The 20,681-nt window shown below is 64.9% G+C and overlaps 1 protein-coding gene across 5 annotated transcripts; it reads left to right on the top strand.

Moving 5' to 3' along the window:
- Positions 1 to 42: 42 nt before the first annotated feature.
- Positions 43 to 20,514, top strand: RINL (Ras and Rab interactor like). Of its 5 annotated transcripts, none has more exons than XM_073321330.1 (12): positions 43 to 1,143; positions 5,836 to 5,989; positions 7,822 to 7,987; positions 9,614 to 9,731; positions 12,784 to 12,856; positions 13,642 to 13,730; positions 14,156 to 14,518; positions 14,977 to 15,603; positions 17,324 to 17,638; positions 18,253 to 18,381; positions 18,825 to 18,988; positions 19,237 to 20,514. In XM_073321330.1, the coding sequence occupies exons 2-12, from the start codon at positions 5,928 to 5,930 to the stop codon at positions 19,552 to 19,554; spliced, it is 2,424 nt and encodes an 807-aa protein (XP_073177431.1). In that variant the 5' UTR covers positions 43 to 1,143; positions 5,836 to 5,927; the 3' UTR covers positions 19,555 to 20,514. The 5 variants fall into 5 exon arrangements, with proteins under 5 accessions (XP_073177431.1, XP_073177433.1, XP_073177434.1 ...); XM_073321332.1 differs by lacking the exon at positions 43 to 1,143 and adding an exon at positions 3,570 to 4,086 and having other exon boundaries at positions 14,159 to 14,518; XM_073321333.1 differs by lacking the exon at positions 43 to 1,143 and adding an exon at positions 3,570 to 4,086 and having other exon boundaries at positions 14,980 to 15,603.
- The last annotated feature ends 167 nt before the right edge of the window (positions 20,515 to 20,681 follow it).

Here is a 20,681-nt window from a genome sequence, read left to right as displayed (position 1 = left end):
ACTCTGAAATGAATTCCCGTTTATAAAGGGAAATCGAATTTCGTACAGAGCTGTAGATGGTCCTGGTGCTGCGGAGGTATTGGCCCATATTCTGTCCGTCTGGTGTAAATCCGGAGTGACTCTCTTGACTTCAAAGGATCCCTGTATAAACAACGGTCCTGCCCCAGAGGTGGCTGCATTTCAGTGCTGAGTGAGGGATCCTTGTATAAAGAGTTGTCACAGCCTACCCTGGGGTGGTGTCATCTCTGTGCATCCTAGAGGGGACGGGGGGGCCAGTGTTAGGCAGTGGCTTATGAGTGAGACCCGGGTTCAATTCCCATCTCTGCTGTAGACTTCCTGTGTGGCTGTGGCCACAGGAAGTGGCCCTGAGTCTGCTCCCTGCCTGTTTCCCCATCTGTGAAAGGGGGATGGTAAAGCTGCCCTGCCTCACAGGAAGGATAAGTCCGTTAAAGAGAGTGAGGCTGGTTGAGATCTGGTAATGACAAGCGGTAGAGAAGAAATAGAAGCGCCGGTGTGACTGGGAGCGGATTTAGCCGAGATCAGAATCCGAGTTTCCTTCCCCTTGTGGCACTCGACCCGCTGGCAGCAGTGCGGACAGGCTGCAGGATCAGGGCCCGAGTCAGAGGTTACACGCTGGCAGGCAAGACCATGGCCCTCTGCGCTTGGTGTGTGTCACTTTAGGAGGACAGCTCTGTATTTCTATCCCCGTTCCACAGATGGGGAAATTGAGGCACGCAGAGAGCGGGAGGAGTGACTGGCCCCAGGCCAAAGAGAGATTCAGTGGCACGCTTAAGATGAGAACCCAGAAGTCTCAGCTCCCACCCTCCCCTGCTGTAACCACTGAACCCCACTCTCCTCCCAGAGCTGGGGCAAGCGCCAGCTGCCCTGCCTCTCCTCCGCCCAGGATGCCAATGCTGGAGCAGGCCGGGCGAGCTCCTGTCAGAGGCAGCAGGTCCAGGCGAGCGGCCGGGTTACGAAACCCCTTTGACTCCAAGACCGGAACAGACGCAAACCAAACAGCCTCCCGGCTCGGCCCGCAGGGAGGGGCCGGGGGCTGTGGCGTCCCTTCCCAGCCACGCAGGGACAGAGCGGGTGTCAAAATGGCTCCAGTGCCCCTGGCTGAGCTGTGGAGGGAGGGAGCAGGTACGTGCTGGGCCAGGGACCAACCTGAGCCGCAGAAGGGAAGTAAAGCTGTTATCGGCAGATAGGGGCTAGTGGTTAGAACCGGGGACGGGGGGGGGAGGCAGGACCCCTGGGTTCTGCCCCTGGCTCTGGGAGGGCGATGGGGGTCAGGACCCCTGGGTTCCCTGCCTGGTTCTGGGAGGGCGATGGGGGTCAGGACCCCTGGGTTCCCTGCCTGGTTCTGGGAGGGCGATGGGGGTCAGGACTGCTGGGTTCTTCCCCTGGCTTTGGGAGTGGGGATGAGATCTATGGGCTGGAGCTGGGAGCCAGGACTCCTGGGTTCTGACCCCAGCTCTGGGAGGTGAGGGGGGGGGCTATGGGTTGGAGCAGGCCTCAGACACTCCAAGTCTAGCTGACCGTGGTATTAGCCCCGTCTGGCGCTTGTGAGCATCTGCCGTGGTCAGCCCGGGGTGGGGGAGCTCTGCTTTACTTCTGAGCCGTCCCTTCCTGCTGCTCGGAAGGAAGACCCCACCCCGCTGCACCCCCCGCCCCACTTACTGCCTCGGCCTCGCCTAGTGAGCCGATCTCCCCCGGCGTCAGCTGCTGCACAGAGGGCTGCCCCTAGGACAGGCCGAATTCCCTGCTGGGGGGCAGCTGTGATTTGCAGCTCTGCCTTTCGCTGGCTGTCCCCGGTGCCCAGCTTTGCCCCCTGCCTGGGCAACCGAGCGATTCCCCCTGGTGGAGGTGACGGGGAAGGACCGCTCCCCGCTGCCCGGATAGTCCTAGGGGCAGGGGGGGGGCGGTTCCCGCTCTTCACCCAGGGCCCGGCCGGAGGCCCGTAGTGGCGTTTTTAGCTGGGGATGCAAAGCACTACGTGCTTTCCTGCCACAGGCCGAGGGTGGGAGGAGACGGAAAGTTACAGAGATGCTGAGCGAGGGGAGAACGCGCCGGGGGCTGGGGGGAGGGTTTGGATCAGCTGGGCCAAAGAGCCCGGTGCGGGCAGACAGCCGGGATGCCAGGCTAGATGGGCGCATGGCTCTGATGTGGGGCGGAGGGGGAAGGGCAGCGATGGAAGGTCTGGGGGAATTGCTCCAGGAGGCTCCTTCCTTCCCCGCCACCCCCAGTCCTCCACCCCGCACAGGCCCCCGCTCTCGAGCACCAGAACCAGCAGGCCCCGGGCCGGCCCCCACCTGAGCTTCGCTGCGTAGATCTGCGCTCAGATAAAGGAGGCGCGGGAGGAAATGCGAAACATGCATCCTGCTTGGGCCCCTGGGCTGGGCCCCTTCTGCCAGCATCGCTGCAGGGCTCTGACCTGTCGGTGCGGCCCCGGCTGCCTCCCACGTGCCCCCCCAGGCCTGCCGGTGCCCCTCACCCCCGACCCGCAGCCCCCCTGCCAGCCCGGCCCCGGCTCCCGCCCCCCCCAGCCCTGCCGGTGCCCCTCACTCCCGACCCGCAGCCCCCTGCCAGCCCGGCCCCGGGCTCCCGGTGCCCCTCCCGACCCGCAGCCCCCTGCCAGCCCGGCCCCGGCTCCCGCCCCCCCCAGGCCTGCCGGTGCCCCTCACCCCCGACCCGCAGCCCCCTGCCAGCCCGGCCCCGGGCTCCCGCCCCCCCCAGCCCTGCCCGTGCCCCTCACTCCCGACCCGCAGCCCCCTGCCAGCCCGGCCCCAGCTCCCGCCCCCCCCCAGCCCTGCCCGTGCCCCTCACTCCCGACCCGCAGCCCCCTGCCAGCCCGGCCCCGGGCTCCCGCCCCCCCAAGCCCTGCCGGTGCCCCTCACTCCCGACCCGCAGCCCCCTGCCAGCCCGGCCCCGGGCTCCCGCCCCCCCCAGCCCTGCCGGTGCCCCTCACTCCCGACCCGCAGCCCCCTGCCAGCCCGGCCCCTGGCTCCCGCCCCCCCCAGCCCTGCCGGTGCCCCTCACTCCCGACCCGCAGCCCCCTGCCAGCCCGGCCCCGGGCTCCCGCCCCCCCCAGCCCTGCCGGTGCCCCTCACTCCCGACCCGCAGCCCCCTGCCAGCCCGGCCCTGGGCTCCCGCCTCCCCCAACCCTGCTGGTGCCCCTCACTCCCGACCCGCAGCCCCCTGCCAGCCCGGCCCCGGGCTCCCGCCCCCCCCAACCCTGCTGGTGCCCCTCACTCCCGACCCGCAGCCCCCTGCCAGCCCGGCCCCGGGCTCCCGCCCCCCCCAGCCCTGCCGGTGCCCCTCACTCCCGACCCGCAGCCCCCTGCCAGCCTGGCTCCGGGCTCCCTCCCACGTGCCCCCCCAGGCCTGCCCGTGCCCCTCACTCCCGACCCGCAGCCCCCTGCCAGCCCAGCCCCGGGTTCCCGCCCCCCCCAGCCCCGGGCTCCCGCCCCCCCCAGCCCTGCCGGTGCCCCTCACTCCCGACCCACAGCCCCCTGCCAGCCCAGCCCCGGGCTCCCGCCCCCCCCAGCCTTGCCGGTGCCCCTCACTCCCGACCCACAGCCCCCTGCCAGCCCAGCCCCGGGCTCCCGCCCCCCCCAGCCTTGCCGGTGCCCCTCACTCCCGACCCACAGCCCCCTGCCAGCCCAGCCCCGGGCTCCCGCCCCCCCAACCTTGCCGGTGCCCCTCACTCCCGACCCGCAGCCCCCTGCCAGCCCAGCCCAGGACCCATCCTGAGCTATGGATGGCGATGAACCTGGCCCCTTTGCCTCCGCTGTCCTGGGGGGAGTTGCCTGAGGGCACCCATCCGAGTCACTGGCGCTCCCGGGTCCCAGCGGGCGCCAGAAGTGTGACACCCCAACACACTGGTCCCTCCCCCTCCTCTCTCTCCTTCACACCGTGCCCCGTGGCCTTTCCCCTCCGCCCGGCACGGCCCAGAGACCACGTGAAGGCTGCCGGAGGTATAACAACCACAGCCCTGGTATCGCAGCCTTCACTCCTTCGTCATCGCCTTCCCACTCACCCTCGTCCTCGCCAGAGATCTCCCTGCCGCCACTTCTCCCTCCCCAGGTAAGAGCCCCCTGGCTTTGCTGCTTTCTTCCTTCCCTGGCTTGCTCCCGGCAAAGGGCCTGGACCGGGGAGATCTGGGTGAAGGGGGGCGGATTGGGCTGGGGCCCAGGGGCAAGAGGGCCTGATTCGCAGCCCACTGGACTCCCAGTTGCTCCGCTGAGCCCTCGGGCATCAGAGAGACGCTGAAGTATCTCCAGCCCGTTCTGTCGGGTGTCTACCAGCCGGCAGGGCCCTTCATCCAAGGTACAGCCCGCCGCAGCAACACACAGCCCAATCTGTGGGGTCAGACACCTGTCAGCTCCCTCCATGTGGTTCAGGCTAAGAGGCAGCGTGGCCCAGGGGGCTGGGATTAAGGAGAGCTAGGTTCTGGCCTCAGCTCTGCTGCGTGACCCCCAGCAAGTTGTTGCTCCATGCCTCGGTTTCCCCTCCCACCCTTTGTCCATTGAGCGTGGAAGCTCTTTGGGTCAAGGGGATATCTCTCGCCCTGGGTCTGTGCAGAAGCCAATGCAATGGGACTGTGATCTCGGTCGGGGTCTGGGCAGCGCCCGGCCCGACGGGGTCTCGGTCGGGGTCTGGGCAGCGCCCGGCCCAACGGGGCCCCGGTCTCGGTCGGGGTCTGGGCAGCGCCCGGCCCGACGGGGCCCCGGTCTCGGTCTGGGGCCTTTAGATGCTACCATAATACGCTTTTTAAATTACAAACCAATTTGTGAGCCCAATCTCACGTACCCCCCCAGAGTCTCTCTGGGCTCCCGCTTGCAGGGGAGGCGATGCTGGAACATGCCCAGATGCTAGAGAGAGCAGAGGACCTGAAATGCGGGTTGCCGTTACCCAGTGACTAAGCCTGGGGATGATTCCGCCTCCCCCGATGATACGCTGGGCAGATTGAAACCAGCGCTGGGTTTGTTTTGAAGACCGGCGGCCCTGTTTGGAAATATGGGCTTGCAGGTGGGAGGGGAGGGGGGTTCCTGTGGGGCTCCTGGGGCCTGATCCAAGCACCCAGTGGGGCTCCTGGGCCCTGATCCAAGCACCCGTCGGAAAGGCTCCCTCGGGCTCGGCTGGGGGGCAAGCGCCCCGGAACTAGGCCCATGGAGGGGTCGGGAGGGGGCCGTTAACCCTCTCCAAGCGCTCTTTAGAGACTGATGCACCAAGGGGGATGCCAGGGAGTTTCAGCGGAGAAGGTGGCTCTCAGGGATACACGGGCCATGGAGCCAGGACTCAGCTGGGGTCCTGTCCAAGGCAAGGCTGAGGGGCATTGGCTCTGTGTCGGGGGGAGCTCCCGCTCCAACGACCAACAAAGGACTCCGGTCTCCAGAGACGTCCATCCCCTATTTGATGTCTGTGCCTCAAGGCCCAGGGCACCCCAGGAAGAGCCACTGAGGCGCTCCCAGGCTGAATAGCCAATGCCTGGGACCGGAGAGGGTCAGGCTGGGTCCGATCCTACGAGCCCGTTATCCCGCCCGTGGGCGGTGGTGGAGCCACAAGGAATCGCTGTCCTCCGGAAGCAGGAGACGTGCGTTGAGGAGAAGCGCCCCGCAGCGATGTACCCCAACACAGCTCGCGCACCCGCTGTGTCTCCCTTGTTAACCAGGGGACAGGCCCCTGCTGGGACCGCTGCGCTGTGCAGAGACACGTAGAGGCTGAAGGGGGTAATGGGAGTGACAGTAACACTGCAGCAGGCAGGGGGGCAACACCCCCCTCACAATGCCCCCCCCCCGTTACAAAGTTGTCTCCTGCTTGCTCCCCTTGCAGAGGGATCTGGCGCCTAAATGCATCCTGGGACACGGGTTTCTGAGCAAGCCGCCTCTGCTGATGGGTTAGTTACAGCTGCCGGGCTATAAAGGATGCCTCACTTGTCTGCTGAAGAAGATGTCGATCCTTCGGGGGCTGGGGACAATGATAGCAGGTAAGCAAACTTGAGGCGGGACTGAGTCTGTATCCAGCCAAGCTTCGGACAGTGCGTGTGCAACCACTGCCCTCTGCTGGATGGCACCAGGGCTGCTCCTGCGTGTCATATGCCCTGTACTGCCCCCAGTCAATGGGGATTCGCCTTTAACTCGAGAGTCAGGGGGGTTTGAGCCCTTGGGGCAAAGGGAACTGGGTTCTAGCCCCCTTGGTGGGAGGGATGGTGGATTGGTCAGCCCCTGCATGGGGTTGTGCTAAGCTTTGCAGCTTGTCCCAGTCCTCGCTCTGCTGTCCAGGACATCCAATGGCAAAACTTTTCCTTTGGGGGCCCCAAGAAAGGGTGTGGATGGGGACAGCGAGGCCAGGGCCAGACAGGGGGTGGATGGGGGAAACTGAGGCCCAGGGGCAGTGCCACGGATATGTTCCCTTCCTGGAGGAAACGGTCATTCGTGGTTCTGCTTTTCCCCCATGCACAAGTCTGGCTGCTTCCCAGGTTGAGCTGGGAGTGGGTTTGATGGGATTTCAAGGTTTATGGGTATGCAGGGTCTGGGGGGCAGGGAGGAGAGGTGTAGGCTGGAGTGCAGGGGGTGGCGTGTGTGTGGACCCCCCTTCCTTTTCAGGGAGCCCTTTGAACACATGTTCAGGCCATTGCAAGTTTCTACCTCCCCCCTTGGCTTCGGGGAGCCCCCCAGGGCAGGGCCTTCACCTCCCCCAGCCCCTAGAGGCCTGGAAATCAGCCAAGGGGGTTGGGGGAAAGAGACCCTGGCTGGGTGGCTTTTTCAGCCGTTACAAAGGGTGTGTGGGTGGAGGGAGCCAGCCCATGGCGGAGCTGAGTTCCTTCCCAAGTGGGGTTGGGTAGGCGTCACTCGCAGGAGGACAGGGAGGTTTGTGCACATCTGTCCATCCCACACGCAGATTGGCGCCAGGAGAAGCAATTCTCTGTAGCGTCTGGATCCGTTTGGCAACGTTTCGGATCCAAGTTGGGGGCAGAGCAGCCCTGGGAAAGGGGGCGACGCTGCACAGAACCCCCCCCCCCCAACCAAGATTGCCCCCGCATGATGCCAGGACCTGGACTGATCCCTCTTAGGTTGGGGGGATCCTGTTATCCTGGGAGCTGCACCAACCCCCCTGGCCAAGATTGGGGCCCTCATTGTGCTGGGCACTGCACAGACCCTTCTCAACAAAGACCAGGATCCCCCTGTCATGCCAGGAGCAGCAGCACCCCCTCCCCTCCCCCCCTGCCAGATATCAGGGGTCCCCCATTGTGCCCAGCCCCGCACAGACGCATAGTAAGAGACAGTTCCTGCCCCCAATGAGTTTGCCATCTAACTAGACAAAGGAGAAGGGGCGTGACACCCATTTACAAGTGGGGAAACTGAGGCACAGCAGGATGCCGTGACTCACCCAGGGAGCTGGGGATTGACCCAACATGCCCTGAGTCCCATCCAGCGCCTTCGATGCTAGACGCGTGTGTATTTGAAGCTACGGCCTAGTGGTTGCTAAGATCCTTAGGCACAGATATGGGTGCAGAGAGGTCTGTGCCTTGGGCAGAGGGGTAGAGAACCACCCTCCCTCCCCCTGCTCTGAGGAGCTGTGGGGCTGGGCTGGGACCTCCTGCGACCAGCTAGAACCCAGGCATCCGGGACACCCAGCCACGGCTTTTCGTGCCCCGCTAAATTCAACTCCACAAGCAGGAGCCGGGACAGCGCTGCCGCATCGGCCAATGGGAGGCTAGCCAGAGGCTCTGCCACGCCCTCTCATTGGTTGGATGCACCCCCAAGGCGTGGCTGATGCCCACCCACACTTCAGAGCCTCTCGTGTGTTTGTGCACAGCCTCCAGCGTCCGCTGCCGAATGGCGAGTGCCAGGCCCCGGCGGGAGACCAGCCCTCGCCCCCCCTGACGATCCTGGACAGGCTCCTGCTGACCCAGGGGCTCTGGCAGCTGCTCAGCCTGGGCCCGGAGCAAGCCACGGAGCTGCTGAGGATGCAGCCGCCTGGGGTAAGTGGCTGGCCAGTGAGGCAGGCAGTGGGTGTGGGACCATGCAGGGCTATAAGGGGGTGGCCGGGTGGAGCTCTAAGGTGGGCAGGGCAGTAAGAAGGTGGCTGGGTGGAGCTGTAAGGTGGGCGGGGCCGTAAAGTGGGCGGGGGTGGAGCTGTAAGGTGGGCGGGGCCGTAAGGTGGGGCGGGGCCGGAGCTGTAAGGTGAGTGGGGCCGTAAAGTGGGCGGGGGTGGAGCTGTAAGGTGGGTGGGGCCGTAAGGTGGGCGGGGGTGGAGCTGTATGGTGGGCGGGGCCGTATGGTGGGCGGGGCCGTATGGTGGGCGGGGGTGGAGCTGTAAGGTGGGCGGGGCCGTATGGTGGGCGGGGCCGTAAGGTGGGCGGGGTGGAGCTGTAAGGTGGGCGGGGCTGTAAGGAGGTGGCTGGGTGAGGCTGTAAGGTGGGCGGGGCTTTAAGGTGGACCGGGGGGCGGGGCCATAAGGTGGGCGGGGCCGTAAGGTGGGCGGGGGTGGAGCTGTAAGGTGGGTGGGGCTGTAAGGTGGGCAGGGGTGGAGCTGTAAGGTGGGCGGGGCCGGAGCTGTAAGGTGGGCGGGGCTTTAAGGTGGACCAGGGGGTGGAGCTGTAAGGTGGGCGGGGCCGTAAGGAGGTGGGCGGGGGTGGAGCTGTAAGGTGGGCGGGGCTGTAAGGAGGTGGCTGGGTGAGGCTGTAAGGTGGGCAGGGCTTTAAGGTGGACCGGGGGGTGGAGCTGTAAGGTGGGCGGGGGTGGAGCTGTAAGGTGGGCGGGGCCGTAAGGTGCACGGGGGTGGAGCTGTAAGGTGGGCGGGGCCGTAAGGTGGGCAGGGCCGGAGCTGTAAGGTGGACGGGGCCGTAAGGTGGGGCGGGGCCGGAGCTGTAAGGTGGGCGGGGCTGTAAGGAGGTGGCTGGGTGAGGCTGTAAGGTGGGCGGGGCCGTAAGGTGGGCGGGGGTGGAGCTGTAAGGTGGGCGGGGCCGTAAGGTGGGCAGGGGTGGAGCTGTAAGGTGGGCGGGGCTTTAAGGTGGGCAGGGGTGGAGCTGTAAGGTGGGCGGGGCCGTAAGGTGGGCAGGGGTGGAGCTGTAAGGTGGGCGGGGCCGTAAGGTGGGCGGGGGTGGAGCTGTAAGGTGGGCGGGGCCGTAAGGTGGGCAGGGGTGGAGCTGTAAGGTGGGCGGGGCTTTAAGGTGGGCGGGGGTGGAGCTGTAAGGTGGGCGGGGCTGTAAGGAGGTGGCTGGGTGAGGCTGTAAGGTGGGTGGGGCCGTAAGGTCTGCAGGGGTGAAGCTGGAAGGTGGGCGGGGCTGTAAGGAGGCGGCTGGGGGGCTAGGGGCTACACCGTCCCCTTTTCCTCCCTCCGGTCCCAGGGAGGGCTGGCACTGGGGTGGCTAATGCCCTGGGGCTGCCATTAGCACCGTTCCTGTCGGGCAGGGGTCAGACTGGGAACTGCAGGCTTCGGGGACAAACCAAGGCCCTGTGGGGCATGGAGAGAGCCAGACTGCCCCCCCACCCCCGTCTCCGCTTGGGACCCCACAAACCAGCCTCCAGAGGCAGGCCCTGGGGCCCTCACCCAGACCCGCCAGCCGGCTCCCTTCCAAACCTGCCAAACTCTCTCCCCTCCCCAGACGTTCCTGGTGACCGGCGCGGGGAGCGGGGAGCTCAAGGTGCTGTCGGTGCAGAGCAGCGGAGAGGGGCGCCACGCCGGAGCCGTCTGCCATTTCCACATCAAGGAGGGCGGCTCGGGTAGGTCGGGGCAGCGGCTGGGCTCATTGCAGAGGGGTCCGCCGGCGCCCCAGCCCCCGGGAGCCACCTGTCTGGGCTCACGCAGCACATCAGCAGAGCCAGGGATGGAACCCAGGAGTCCTGGCGCCCAGCCCCCTGCTCTGACCAGTAGACCCCGCTCCCCTCCCAGAGCTGGGATAGAACCCAGGAGTCCGGACATCAGTTTTTCCTGCTCTAACCTCTAGTCCCCACTGCTTCGACAACAGCTGGATGATACAACCAGCCCGTAAAGTTCTGAGGTCAGTGATGTCGTTTCCTCCTGCTGAACAAGAAAAGGGAAGGGCCTCAAGCTATCCACTTGAGCAAAAGCCTGGAGGGGGAAGGATCTGATGCCATGCCGGGGACCTGGGGGAGGGGCTAGACCCACCCCCCCCCCCCCCCCAGGACGCAGCCGGCTGCTCCCAATAGCAATCAGCCTCTGAGCTTCGCCCCTGCCCCAGCTCATGGTTCCTTGGTGAGGTATGTGGGGCAGGAAAGGGCAGCTCCCAGCTAGGGAGGAGTTCAGTCGAGTGATTAGAGCAAGGGGGCTGGGAGCCAGGACTCCTGGGTTCTCTCCCCAGCTCTGGGAGGGGAGTGGGGTCTAGTGGTTAGAGCAGGGGGGGCTGGGAGCCAGGACTATTGGGTTCTATCCCTGGTGCTGGGAGGGGAGTGAGGTCTAGTGGTTAGACCAGGGAGTGGGCTGGGAGTCAGGACTCCTGGCCCTCTTTCTCCTAACTCACTATGTAGCCTTGAGCAACTCTGTTCCCCTCTCTGTGCCTCAGTTTCCCCCCTTTTAGACATCGTAGTGGGGAGGTTAAATCATCTCCATTTTTAGGATAGATGGTGTAAACTGAGGCACAGGAAGATGACAGCTCTTGGCCCAAGGTCAGACGGAGGGTGGAAGGGAGGGGATTGAACCCAGGACTCCTGGATTCCCATTCCCAGCCAGGAACTCCTTTTCCTCCATCAACTCCTTTCCTTCTTCCTGGTGAAGGAGCCGAGGATGGATGGAACCCAGGTGTCTGAGCTCCCTGTCCGGTGCTCCTGCCAGGTTTCTCTCAAAGGTGCATCTGGCTTGGCAGCCCAGGCGGGGTTGCAGGTTGTGGACAGATCCTCGTGGCTGGGGGTGTTGGAAGGGTGGGGGGCTGTGATGGGGTGAGGAGGCAGCTGCAGGAGGTGGAGAAGGGGCAGAGCTTAGCTTGGTGCAGAGCTGGCTGGGGGGAAACTGAGACACGGAGTGATGGCAAGTCTGGGCCCAAGGTCAAGCAGGTGGATAGAAAAATCCCCCCCCCCGGACTCCTGGGTTCTATCCCCAGCCAGAAACTCCATCGGCCCAAGGGTCAGTGATGTGAAGGCCCCAGCCGTCCCCACACCCCCACCCTGCGCTGGCATCAGGGCAGCCTGTCGTAGCTTCCTCCTTGCTTCTGGGAAGAACCGGGGCGGCTTATCTCTGCTGATCTCTGCTGCAGACGTGTTCTGTGCCTGGGGCGGGGGGGCGATGGGGTTACTCAGGGCAGTCCTGAAGGGAACAGATCGCGGTACGGCCACCTGGAGCCAGCCTGGGCCTCGGTCTTGCCCCTGAGGGGTCAGTGCAGACCAGAGCTGGGAGAGTCAGGAAATAGCCCAGGCTTGTACCTGATTTAAATGAGTGCCGGACAGTGCCAGATAGTGGTCAGAGCAGCGGGGGGCTGGGAGCCAGGACTCCTGGGTTCTCTCCCCAGCTCTGGGAGGGGAATGGGGTCTAGTGGTTAGAGCAGGGAGGTGGCTGGGTGTCAGGAGTCCTGGGCTCTCTTCCCAGCTCAGGGAGGGGAGTGGGGTCTAGTGCAGAGGTTCTCAAACTGTGGTCCGTGGACCACCAGTGGTCCGTGAACTCCATTCAGGCGGTCCACGGATAGTTCCCTATAAGGACTGCCCTGGGCCCCTATTCCCTGGGCGGCCGCACACGAGAGAATGACGGACCACCCGCCGAATTAGTGGAGCCGCACAGACGCACATGTAAGGTGAGGTGGTGGCCTTGGGGAGGATAGAGGGTAGGTCGGAGGGAGCAGTGGGGTGAGAAGAGGGGGTGGGGGGAATTTGGGACATGCAAGGCTGCAGCGGCCAGAGAAAGAGGCAACTTTCCCCAGCTCCAGGGCTGCGGCTGCCGGGAAGGGACCCTCCCCCCTTCCCAGCCCCAGCTCGGGGGCTGCCGCGGCAGGGGAGAGAGGGTGAGACACCCCCCCGCCTCCTTCCCAGCCCCAGCTCGCATTAGGAAGGTAAAACTACTGATATGAAAATATGAGTGGTGGGCTTTTATTTCTAGAACAAAAATAGTTAGTTATTATTAAGTTTTTTTTTTAGTAGTAGCGCTTTTATCCAAAGCGTGTTGCAATAGTTAGCTAAAGGTACAAACAACATTTGGAAAGATCATTAAGTGGTCCGCCGAGACCTTCAGGTTTTTCAAGTGGTCCGTGGGGAAAAAAAAAAAGTTTGAGAACCACTGTCTAGTGGTTAGAGTGGGGAGGTGGCTGGGTGTCAGGACTCTTGGGTTCTTTCCCCAGCTCTGGGAAGGGAGTGGGGTCTAGTGAGTAGAGCAGGAGGCTGGGCGCCAGGACTCCTGGGTTCCTTTCCTGCTCTGCCATGGACTCTCTGCGTCACCTTGTTTCTTCATTTCTTGGAGCCTCTGAGTCCCCATCGGGGACATGGGATCGGGGAGGGTTTCTGGCAGTGTGGTGCTGTGGGGAGCACAGACTGGGGAGGGGGGTCTGGCACTGGAGGCCCTGTCACGCAGATCCACCCACACATACACACAATCGACCTTTGGAACCGGCCTGGCCTGGGACGTGCCTCTCCCCCCCCCTCTCCCCCAGAACAAGCCACTTCTTAAGAGCTCAAGAGAATCTCCCGACTGAGGAAAACTTCCAGCCAGCTTCTGCTTCTGGGCAAGCCCCCTGCAACCCCCCAGCCCTCCCCTTCTCCACCGCCCCCAGCGCCTAGGCTGCACTGGGGCCCCGCTCTGTCTCTCAGACCCCGTCTCTCTCTCTCTCTCTTCCAGCTGTTTCCCTGGAAGGGTCCCAACTGCGTTTCCTGGGGCTCCTGGAACTGGTCGCCTTCCTCTCCGTGAGCCGGTGAGCGGGGCTGGGTCAGGGGTGGGAACGTGCAGGTGACACTTTCCCTGAGTCTCCGCTCTCCTGTCTCCAGGGCTAGGCCTTTGCCTCTGTCAGTTATGGGCTGGGAGCCAGGACTCCTGGGTTCTACCCCAGCTCTGGGAAGGGAGTGGGGTCTAGTGGTTAGAGCAGGGGGCTGGGAGCCAGGACTCCTGGGTTCTACCCCAGCTCTGGGAAGGGAGTGGTGTCTAGTGGTTAGAGCAGGGCGGGACTGGAAGCCAGGACTCCTGGGTGCTATCCCAGCTCTGGGAGGGGAGTGGGGTCTAGTGGTTACAGAAGGGAGTCTGGGAGCCAGGACTCCTGATTCCCCATCCCACTCCCTTTTAAAGACCCAATAACCTGCCCCCACCCCACTCGTCAGGTGAAAAGCCCCCTCGCAGAGGGGATGTGAGTGTGTGATGGGGGCGCCCTTCAGGGGTGGGGGCATTCCCCGACCCCTAGCCCAGCATTCCGGGAAGTGCAATTTATGGGTGCTTGCCTGGGTTTGAGGAAGCTGCGAGGGTGGGGGCAGGGTGGCCACGGTGACTTCCTCCTGCAGCCACCCAGCGTGGGGCATGCCCCTCCCCTGCAGCACCCCTGCTTCTTCCACTCCAGGGCCCTGGCCAGTGCGGGCGTCTGGTGCGGGGGGCTGGATGGTGCCAGAGGGCAGGATCCTGGCCAGTGCGGGCATCGGGAGGGTCCTTCCTGCACTGCCCCTTCTCCCTACAGCCCTCCGCTAACTGGCTCCTGGTCTCTCTTGCTTGCAGGGATGTGCTGCCCCTCCCGCTACGGCTCCCGGCCGCCTTGCAACACCTCAGCAGGGCCGAGCTGAACAGCTGTGCGGCCCTGGGCATGAGTGAGTGCTTCGCCCGCGGGCGATTTCACCCCCAGCCAGGGCCTCCGCGAGGAAGCCAGACACCCTCACTCGGGGGCGAGGGAGGAATGGGGTCAGGTCGCCTCGTGGGTAAAGAGGCACTCAATGTCCGACCTCTGTATGCAGTCGGATGAGAGAACCCAGGAATCCTGGCTCCCAGCCCCCCTGCTCTAACCACTGGACCCCACTCCCCTCCCAGAGCCAGGGATAGAACCCAGGAGTCCTGGCTCCCAGCCCTCCCCACCCCACCCCACCCCACTTTAACTAGTAAGCCCCAGAGCATGACAGCGGGGCAGGAACGGTACCTGTGTCCTACCCTCAGCACACAGCGCTGACCCCCCCACCCCCAAGCTGGGTTACATCTGCCCAGGCATTCATGTCTGTCTCCTGCTGCCCGGTGTCCCCAGCAGGGTTCTGGAGTCCTCCCTTTAAGCCGTCGGACACAGGCGAGGAGGAGGAAGAGAACATGGGGTCCAGCCCCGAGTTCCCCAACCCCCCGGAGATGAGCGGCCCGGCCTGCTGCATCCGGGTGACGTCGGAGGACGGGGCGCTCTGCATCATCAACCCTCTCTTCCTGTCGGAGCACAGCAGCGAGGGCTGGCTCCCCGCTGGGGTGCCGCCCCCATTCCACCTGCCTGAGAGAGGGGGCACCATCCGGCTGAAAAACGGGCAGGGCCCCGGCCTGTTGGACAAGCTGCCGGCGCCCGCCGACGCCGAGACGGGCCAGTTGGGAGCCCCGGAGCCCGGGAAGGAGGGAGAGCCGGGCAAAGGTAAGCGCCGGTGGCCTATCAGTTTGGGGGTGGAGGTGTTGGGATCGGGCTTGGGGGGCGAGTGTGTGCTGGGACTCAATGGCGTTGGGGCATCTGTGTAACACGCCCACCCTGGCTAAGCCTTCATGCCTAGGCCGCTCCCTTTCTCCTCTCCCACAGGGGTCGTCCCCCACCCCCCAAATTGCAGGCTCCTGGGGGGCGGAATTGCCCTGCACTCAGGATCAGGGGAAGGGAGGGGGTGTAAATTCCTCACCCCAGAGCCCCTAGCGGCCAGCTAGACGCGAAGGAGTTGCTCCCTTTTGCGGCGAGCCTTGTAGTAGGTTGTTATCCTGATAATGCTCCGGGGCGGGGGGGGGCGCTGCGTGGGGCAACGGGCGCAAGCCGCTCTCTAGGGGGCTGCCACTGGGTGAGCAAGACGCCAGCCCCTCAGCGCCCCCCCCCCCCGTCCGCGCCCCCAGCAGGCGATGCCCCACCGGCCTTGGTGAAACGGAAACTGCTACTACGCCGTCCGGCCTGGAATATGTCGGAAGACCAGGTGTCCCCGCCGCTGGCCGAGAGGCAGGAGGGTCCGGCCTCCCCGCACCGGGTCTCTTGGATCGAGGGGGCCTTGGACGCCCCCTGGGCGCTGAAGAAGTCCCACTCGGAGTCCTCGCTGCTGGGCCCCCGGGGCAGCCTGCTCCTGCCGCCCATCCCCGAGCTGGACTCGCTGTCGGTCAGCAGCGTGGAAGAGGAGCCCGACGCCCACCCGGCCACGCCCCGCAAGAAGCACCAACCAGCCGCGCTGCCGGGCCGGGTCCTGCACCGGCTGTCGGCCGTGGGCAGCGCCCTGACCAGCTTCCTCTCGGCCGAGCGCCGGCTGACCAAGCGGGTCCAGGAGCTGACGCAGGAGCCGGCCTCCTATGTCGGGGGCCTGGTGCAGAACTTCGTGGGGCACGTGCTGCGGGGCGGGGCAGCCCGGCACCCCACCAGCACCGACCTACTGCAGGAGATCCGCCAGATGATCAGCAGCCTCAAGGGCTACCTGTGCGAGAGCTCGGAGCTGCAGGATGCCTGGGAGTACGGGGACCTCGAGGACGTGGACCTGGGTACGGGGCGGGGGGCGTCCACTGGCTATGGGGGACTCAAAGGGGTGAGGGGCGTCAGCTGGGAACTGGGCATTGGGCTCAAGGGGGTAGGGTTGTCTCTGAGCTGGGGGAGGGGAGGCATCTGGGAGCTGGGTTTTGGGTTCAAGATGTGGGGGGCAGTGGCTGGGGGCTGGGTATGGGGGGGCAGTAGGATGGGGGCGGCTGGGTATGGGGGGGGTGGCAGGATGGGGGCGGGCTGGGGGCTGGGTACGGGATACAGAAGAAGACAGACGTCCTCCCCCATGTGAGGAATTCTCAAGGCGGTGAGGGAGGTGGGGGGCTGGCTCAGTGGATCCCACCTTCAGGTCACCGCTTTGGTCCGGCTTACGGCCCGTCATTTCCCACCCCCAGTCATTTACCACCCCCCACATGCTTCCATCCCTGGGGTGGGGGTGAGACGCGCTGGGGCCGGGGGGCAGGTTGCCCAGACTCCCCCCGATCTTGGGGCGGGGGCAGGGTTGGCTCAGGCAATTGGTGGGGGGAAGGCCCCTGACTCGATTTCCCCTGCCCCCCTGAGATGGAGCCTGTCACGGGTAAGCTAGTAGCGGGGGCCCCCCCCCCGCCCCGGGGTTATAAATAGCCCCTCCAGGAAGAGAAGCGCTGTCTGTAAATGCAGCCGGAAAGGCCACTGTGGTCAAACCGCCCCCCAACCCACTGCCGCATCCGCCCTGGCTCCGGGGTGTCAGTGAACGCCTGAGCAGGAAGCTGGGGGGGACTGGGGGGGCCAGAGGAGAGCTCTTAAAGGGGAACCGGGCCTGGCCCCTTGGTGCTGGGGGGGGCCCAGAGGCTCCCCCCGCTCCTGGGGGAGGACAGCTTGGTGCCAGGGCCGGGGAGCCAGGCAGGGAAGGGGGGCGGCTCGGGCAGGGCAGCGGATAACGGGTACCGCCTCCACCAGGCGGGGCAGGGCGGGGTGCAGCGTTAGTGATGCTTTAAGGGAGAGAACAAAGTGCTCTGGGGTTGGAGAGTGTGGTATCGCACTCCCCTCCCCGAGCTGGGGAGAGAACCCAGGAGTCCTGGCTCCCAGCCCCCCCTGCTCTAACCACTCAACCCCACTCCCCTCCCCGAGCTGGGGAGAGAACCCAGGAGTCCTGGCTCCCAGCCCCCCCTGCTCTAACCACTCAACCCCACTCCCCTCCCCGAGCTGGGGAGAGAACCCAGGAGTCCTGGCTCCCAGCCCCCCTGCTCTAACCACTCAACCCCACTCCCCTCCCCGAGCTGGGGAGAGAACCCAGGAGTCCTGGCTCCCAGCCCCCCCTGCTCTAACCACTCAACCCCACTCCCCTCCCCGAGCTGGGGAGAGAACCCAGGAGTCCTGGCTCCCAGCCCCCCCTGCTCTAACCACTCAACCCCACTCCCCTCCCCGAGCTGGGGAGAGAACCCAGGAGTCCTGGCTCCCAGCCCCCCCTGCTCTAACCACTCAACCCCACTCCCCTCCCCGAGCTGGGAGAGAACCCAGGAGTCCTGGCTCCCAGCCCCCCCCTGCTCTAACCACTGAACTCCCCTTCCCTCGTCACTTTTGCAGCTTCCTCTGCCCTCCAGGGCCCCAGCCCCAGTTGCCTGACCCAATGTAGCAGGCCCAATGGAGACGAGGTTCCTGATCCGGAGCCCCCGAGCTCTTGCCCTGTGCCAGACGCCCCCCGGCCTGACCCCCCTCTCTCCGTCCCCTTCCCCCCCCCCTCAGGCTCCGTGGTGGAGACGGCCCTGTACAAGTGCGTCCTGAAGCCGCTGCGGGACTGCATCTACGGCCAGCTCCTGGAGTTTCACAGCCGGGACGGGAGTCTGCAGAAGCTGCGCGACCACCAGCTGACCATGGGCCGCCAGAGCCTGGCGGAGCTGGGGGTGACGGCCAACGTCCCCGACGCCCCGGCCCTCGAGCGCATCCAGGCCAAGCTGGTCCAGATGCACCAGGCCTACTCGCCCAAGAAGAAGGAGGCCCAGCTGCTCAAGGCCTGCAAGCTGATCTACGAGGCCATGAACCACGGCACGGGTGGCAAGGGTAGGGGAGGCTGGCTGGCGGGGGGAGGCGGGGGCGGCACGAGGCTGCCAGGGAAACCTGCACCCAGGTCCCGGGAAACCCCCGCTACCGCATGGGACCCCACTTAGCTGCCTCCCAGCCCCAAAAGATGGCGTCCTACACCCTCCCTGAGACAGCCCTGTCTCCCCCTGCCCCCTGTGAAGTGTTTCTGAGCTGCCATCTCTGCCCCCCCGGCCTTGATGGGTCTCTGTTTCGGGGGGGGGGGGGATTGTGTGGGGTACTGTGGACATCCCGTAACTTGGGGTATTGGGACTGGCCCCTGCGGGAGGTGGGCTCGAGCCCCTCCCCAGGGTATTGGGACTGGCCGCTGGGGACGGCGGGGAATCAAACCCTCCCCCCACCAGGGGTATTGGGACTGGCCCCGCAAGGGGTGGGATCGAGCCCACACACACACAGGGTATTGGGACTGGCCACTCCAGGGTGGATGGAATCAATCTCCCCGCCCCCTCCCCCCCCTTCCCCCCGTGGGTATTGGGACTTGCCCCTGCAAGGGGTGGGATCAAACCCTCCCAACCCCGGGGAATTGGGACTGGCCCCAAGGGGGCCGTTCTCACCGCCTGCCTGTCTCTGCTCAGAGGTCTACGGGGCGGACGACTTCCTGCCTGTCCTGACCTACGTCCTGGTGAAGTGCGACATCGTCTCGGTGCAGCTGGACGTCGAGTACATGATGGAGCTGCTGGACCCCAGCCAGCTGCAGGGAGAAGGTCAGAGCCCTGACCCCGTCCTTCCCCCAGCCGGGCCGGGGACCCGCAGGGGTGAGCCTGCAGCCGGGCTGGCCGACCCGGTGGCTCATGGGGTGGGAAAGCGGGTGCTGAGCGGTTTCCCCCTCTCCCCGGTCGAACCGTGCCCTGGTCAGCAGTGCCCGGGTGGCACACGCCCGCAGCCCCCCCGATGGCTCCTTGGCTGAGCTGAGCTGGTGGGGGCTCGCAGGGCTTAGGGGGGAAGCCGGCGCCACCCGGCTGCCTTGCAGCTCAGGACAGCGCGTAAGAAGCAAAGAGGCCACGGAGACGGTAGGGGGGCAGGTCTCCCTTCACCGGCAGCAGTCCTAGTCCCTGTACCCTCTCTGCGCGCCAGCCCCTAGCGGTGACGGGCATGCCCACAGGCCCCTGACGTCTGAGCCCCGCATTCCTCCCCACCCCTCCTGCAGGCGGCTACTACCTCACCACCTGGTTCGGGGCTCTTTACCACATCAGCAACTTCCAGTCGGCCATGGTGACCCGGCAAATCAGCGTAGAAGCGCAGGACTCCATCCATCAGTGGCAGCGTCGACGTACCATCCACCACAACCAACACAGCCGGTGCCGCTCCCCGGTAGGGTCGGCTGCTCTGGGAGGTCACGGCTCTAAGGGGGGCTCAGGGGGCTGCTGGGTTCTACGCCTGCCTCTGGCGCCGTCTACTGATTACAACGGGGCGGGACAGAGCCCAGATCTTGCGAGTTCCAGTCCAGTGCCCTACCCACTCTCTCTGTAATCTGATCTGTCTATGGTATGTACAGGGTGCCCATCACCATAGCCTCTGGACTGCTTGATTTATTATTCTTCCCCCTCTCCTTCTCTCAGGACATCCTCTACGTCTCCTTCCAAGAGCCCTTCGCGAACCAGAAGGCCATCCCCGTCCCCGCCCACATGACAGCGGCCTCAGTGTGTGTGGTCTGCGGCAAGAAATATGGCGTCCCCAACCCGGAGGCCTATGGTCTTTTCCTGGTGACGGACAGCACCTCCCGGCTCCTGGCGGAGGACAGCCAGCCCCAGCAGATCCGCTCAGCATCCCTCAAATCTCACAGCGCCTCCAGCTGCTTTGTTTACAAGCTGAAAAGAGAGGAGCAGGAAGCCCCGTCTGAGGGCGACGGCCCGGCTCCTGCTCAGGAACCAATATAAGGCCGGGGGAGAGACGGTGCAAGCAGAGGCTGGCCGGATGGGAGCGTCCAGTCTGTGCAGCCAAAGCCCAGTGGCCTCAGGACTGATGCCGGACTCTCCCCAGAGCTTCCCGGGTCCTAATATCTCGGGCCACCTGGGGAAAAAACAAACCCAAACTTCCCAAGGGTCGGAGCAAACGGGCGCTGGAGTGGCCAGCAGAAAGCGTGGAAGCCCCATTGACTTATAACTAGGAACGGCCAAAGCCCAGAGGAGCTGACTGGAGGGGACAATCCTGCTGGGGCGGACGGGGCGTCCCTCATCTCGGCAGGGCACAGCTTGGGGGAGTAGGTGTCCCAAGCTGGGACGGCCTTTCCCTGTCTTGGAATGCTACCAGCCTTGGGGCCGTGTTGGTCGTTTAGGCTCCCAGCTGCAGCCCAGGGCCGGGACGTGGATGGCTCGGGATGCTGCGGTCCGGAGCACAGGAACCGTTCTGCTCTAGCCAGCTGCCTGAGCAGGGGCGGGGTGGTCCCGTGCTGTACGGGTTTGGGAGGTTGCAGCCCAGTGGGAAAGGGGCAGGGGAAAACCAAGTCCAATTTCCTCTCCGTGGCAGGACTGGCATATATTGCCCAAGGGGCACAGCGGTGGGGGAGCAGCTTGCCCTGATGTCCCTGCATCAGCTTCTGTCCCAAGGGCTGCACCAGACCTCCCCACACCCCAAATCCAGATGATTGTAACTAACCAGCCCTTTGGTTCCCCCCACAATTCGAGGCTGTTCAAATGTGCTGTGAGCTTTACCACTTCTCTCTAGGGCCAGGAACCCAACTCATGGGAATCCCTGCTTAAAGGGGAAGTGACCTTAAACTCCTCAACCTTCTGCCTACGTCAGGGACTATATATTTATATAACCTTCCCCCCGTAAAGGGAGGACTTTTGCCCGCTTGGTTACTCTTTCTTTAAATAAAAGGAGAGAACCTCTGAAAACGCAAGGCCTGGCAGACCGTGGGCGGGAGGGTTTGTGGTTGCTGTTCAGTGTATTGCAGTACATAGGCAGGGTGAGGGACAGCCCCGGCCCCCAAGAGCTTAGGCCCAGCCCCTGGCAATGCAAATTAAGCATCCAAGTTCTTTTTGAGGAGCTGGGCCTAAATGGA

This window comes from Lepidochelys kempii, chromosome 23, assembly GCF_965140265.1.
Source record: "Lepidochelys kempii isolate rLepKem1 chromosome 23, rLepKem1.hap2, whole genome shotgun sequence".
NCBI lineage: Eukaryota > Metazoa > Chordata > Testudines > Cheloniidae > Lepidochelys > Lepidochelys kempii.
This window is presented reverse-complemented; position numbering and strand designations above follow the sequence as displayed.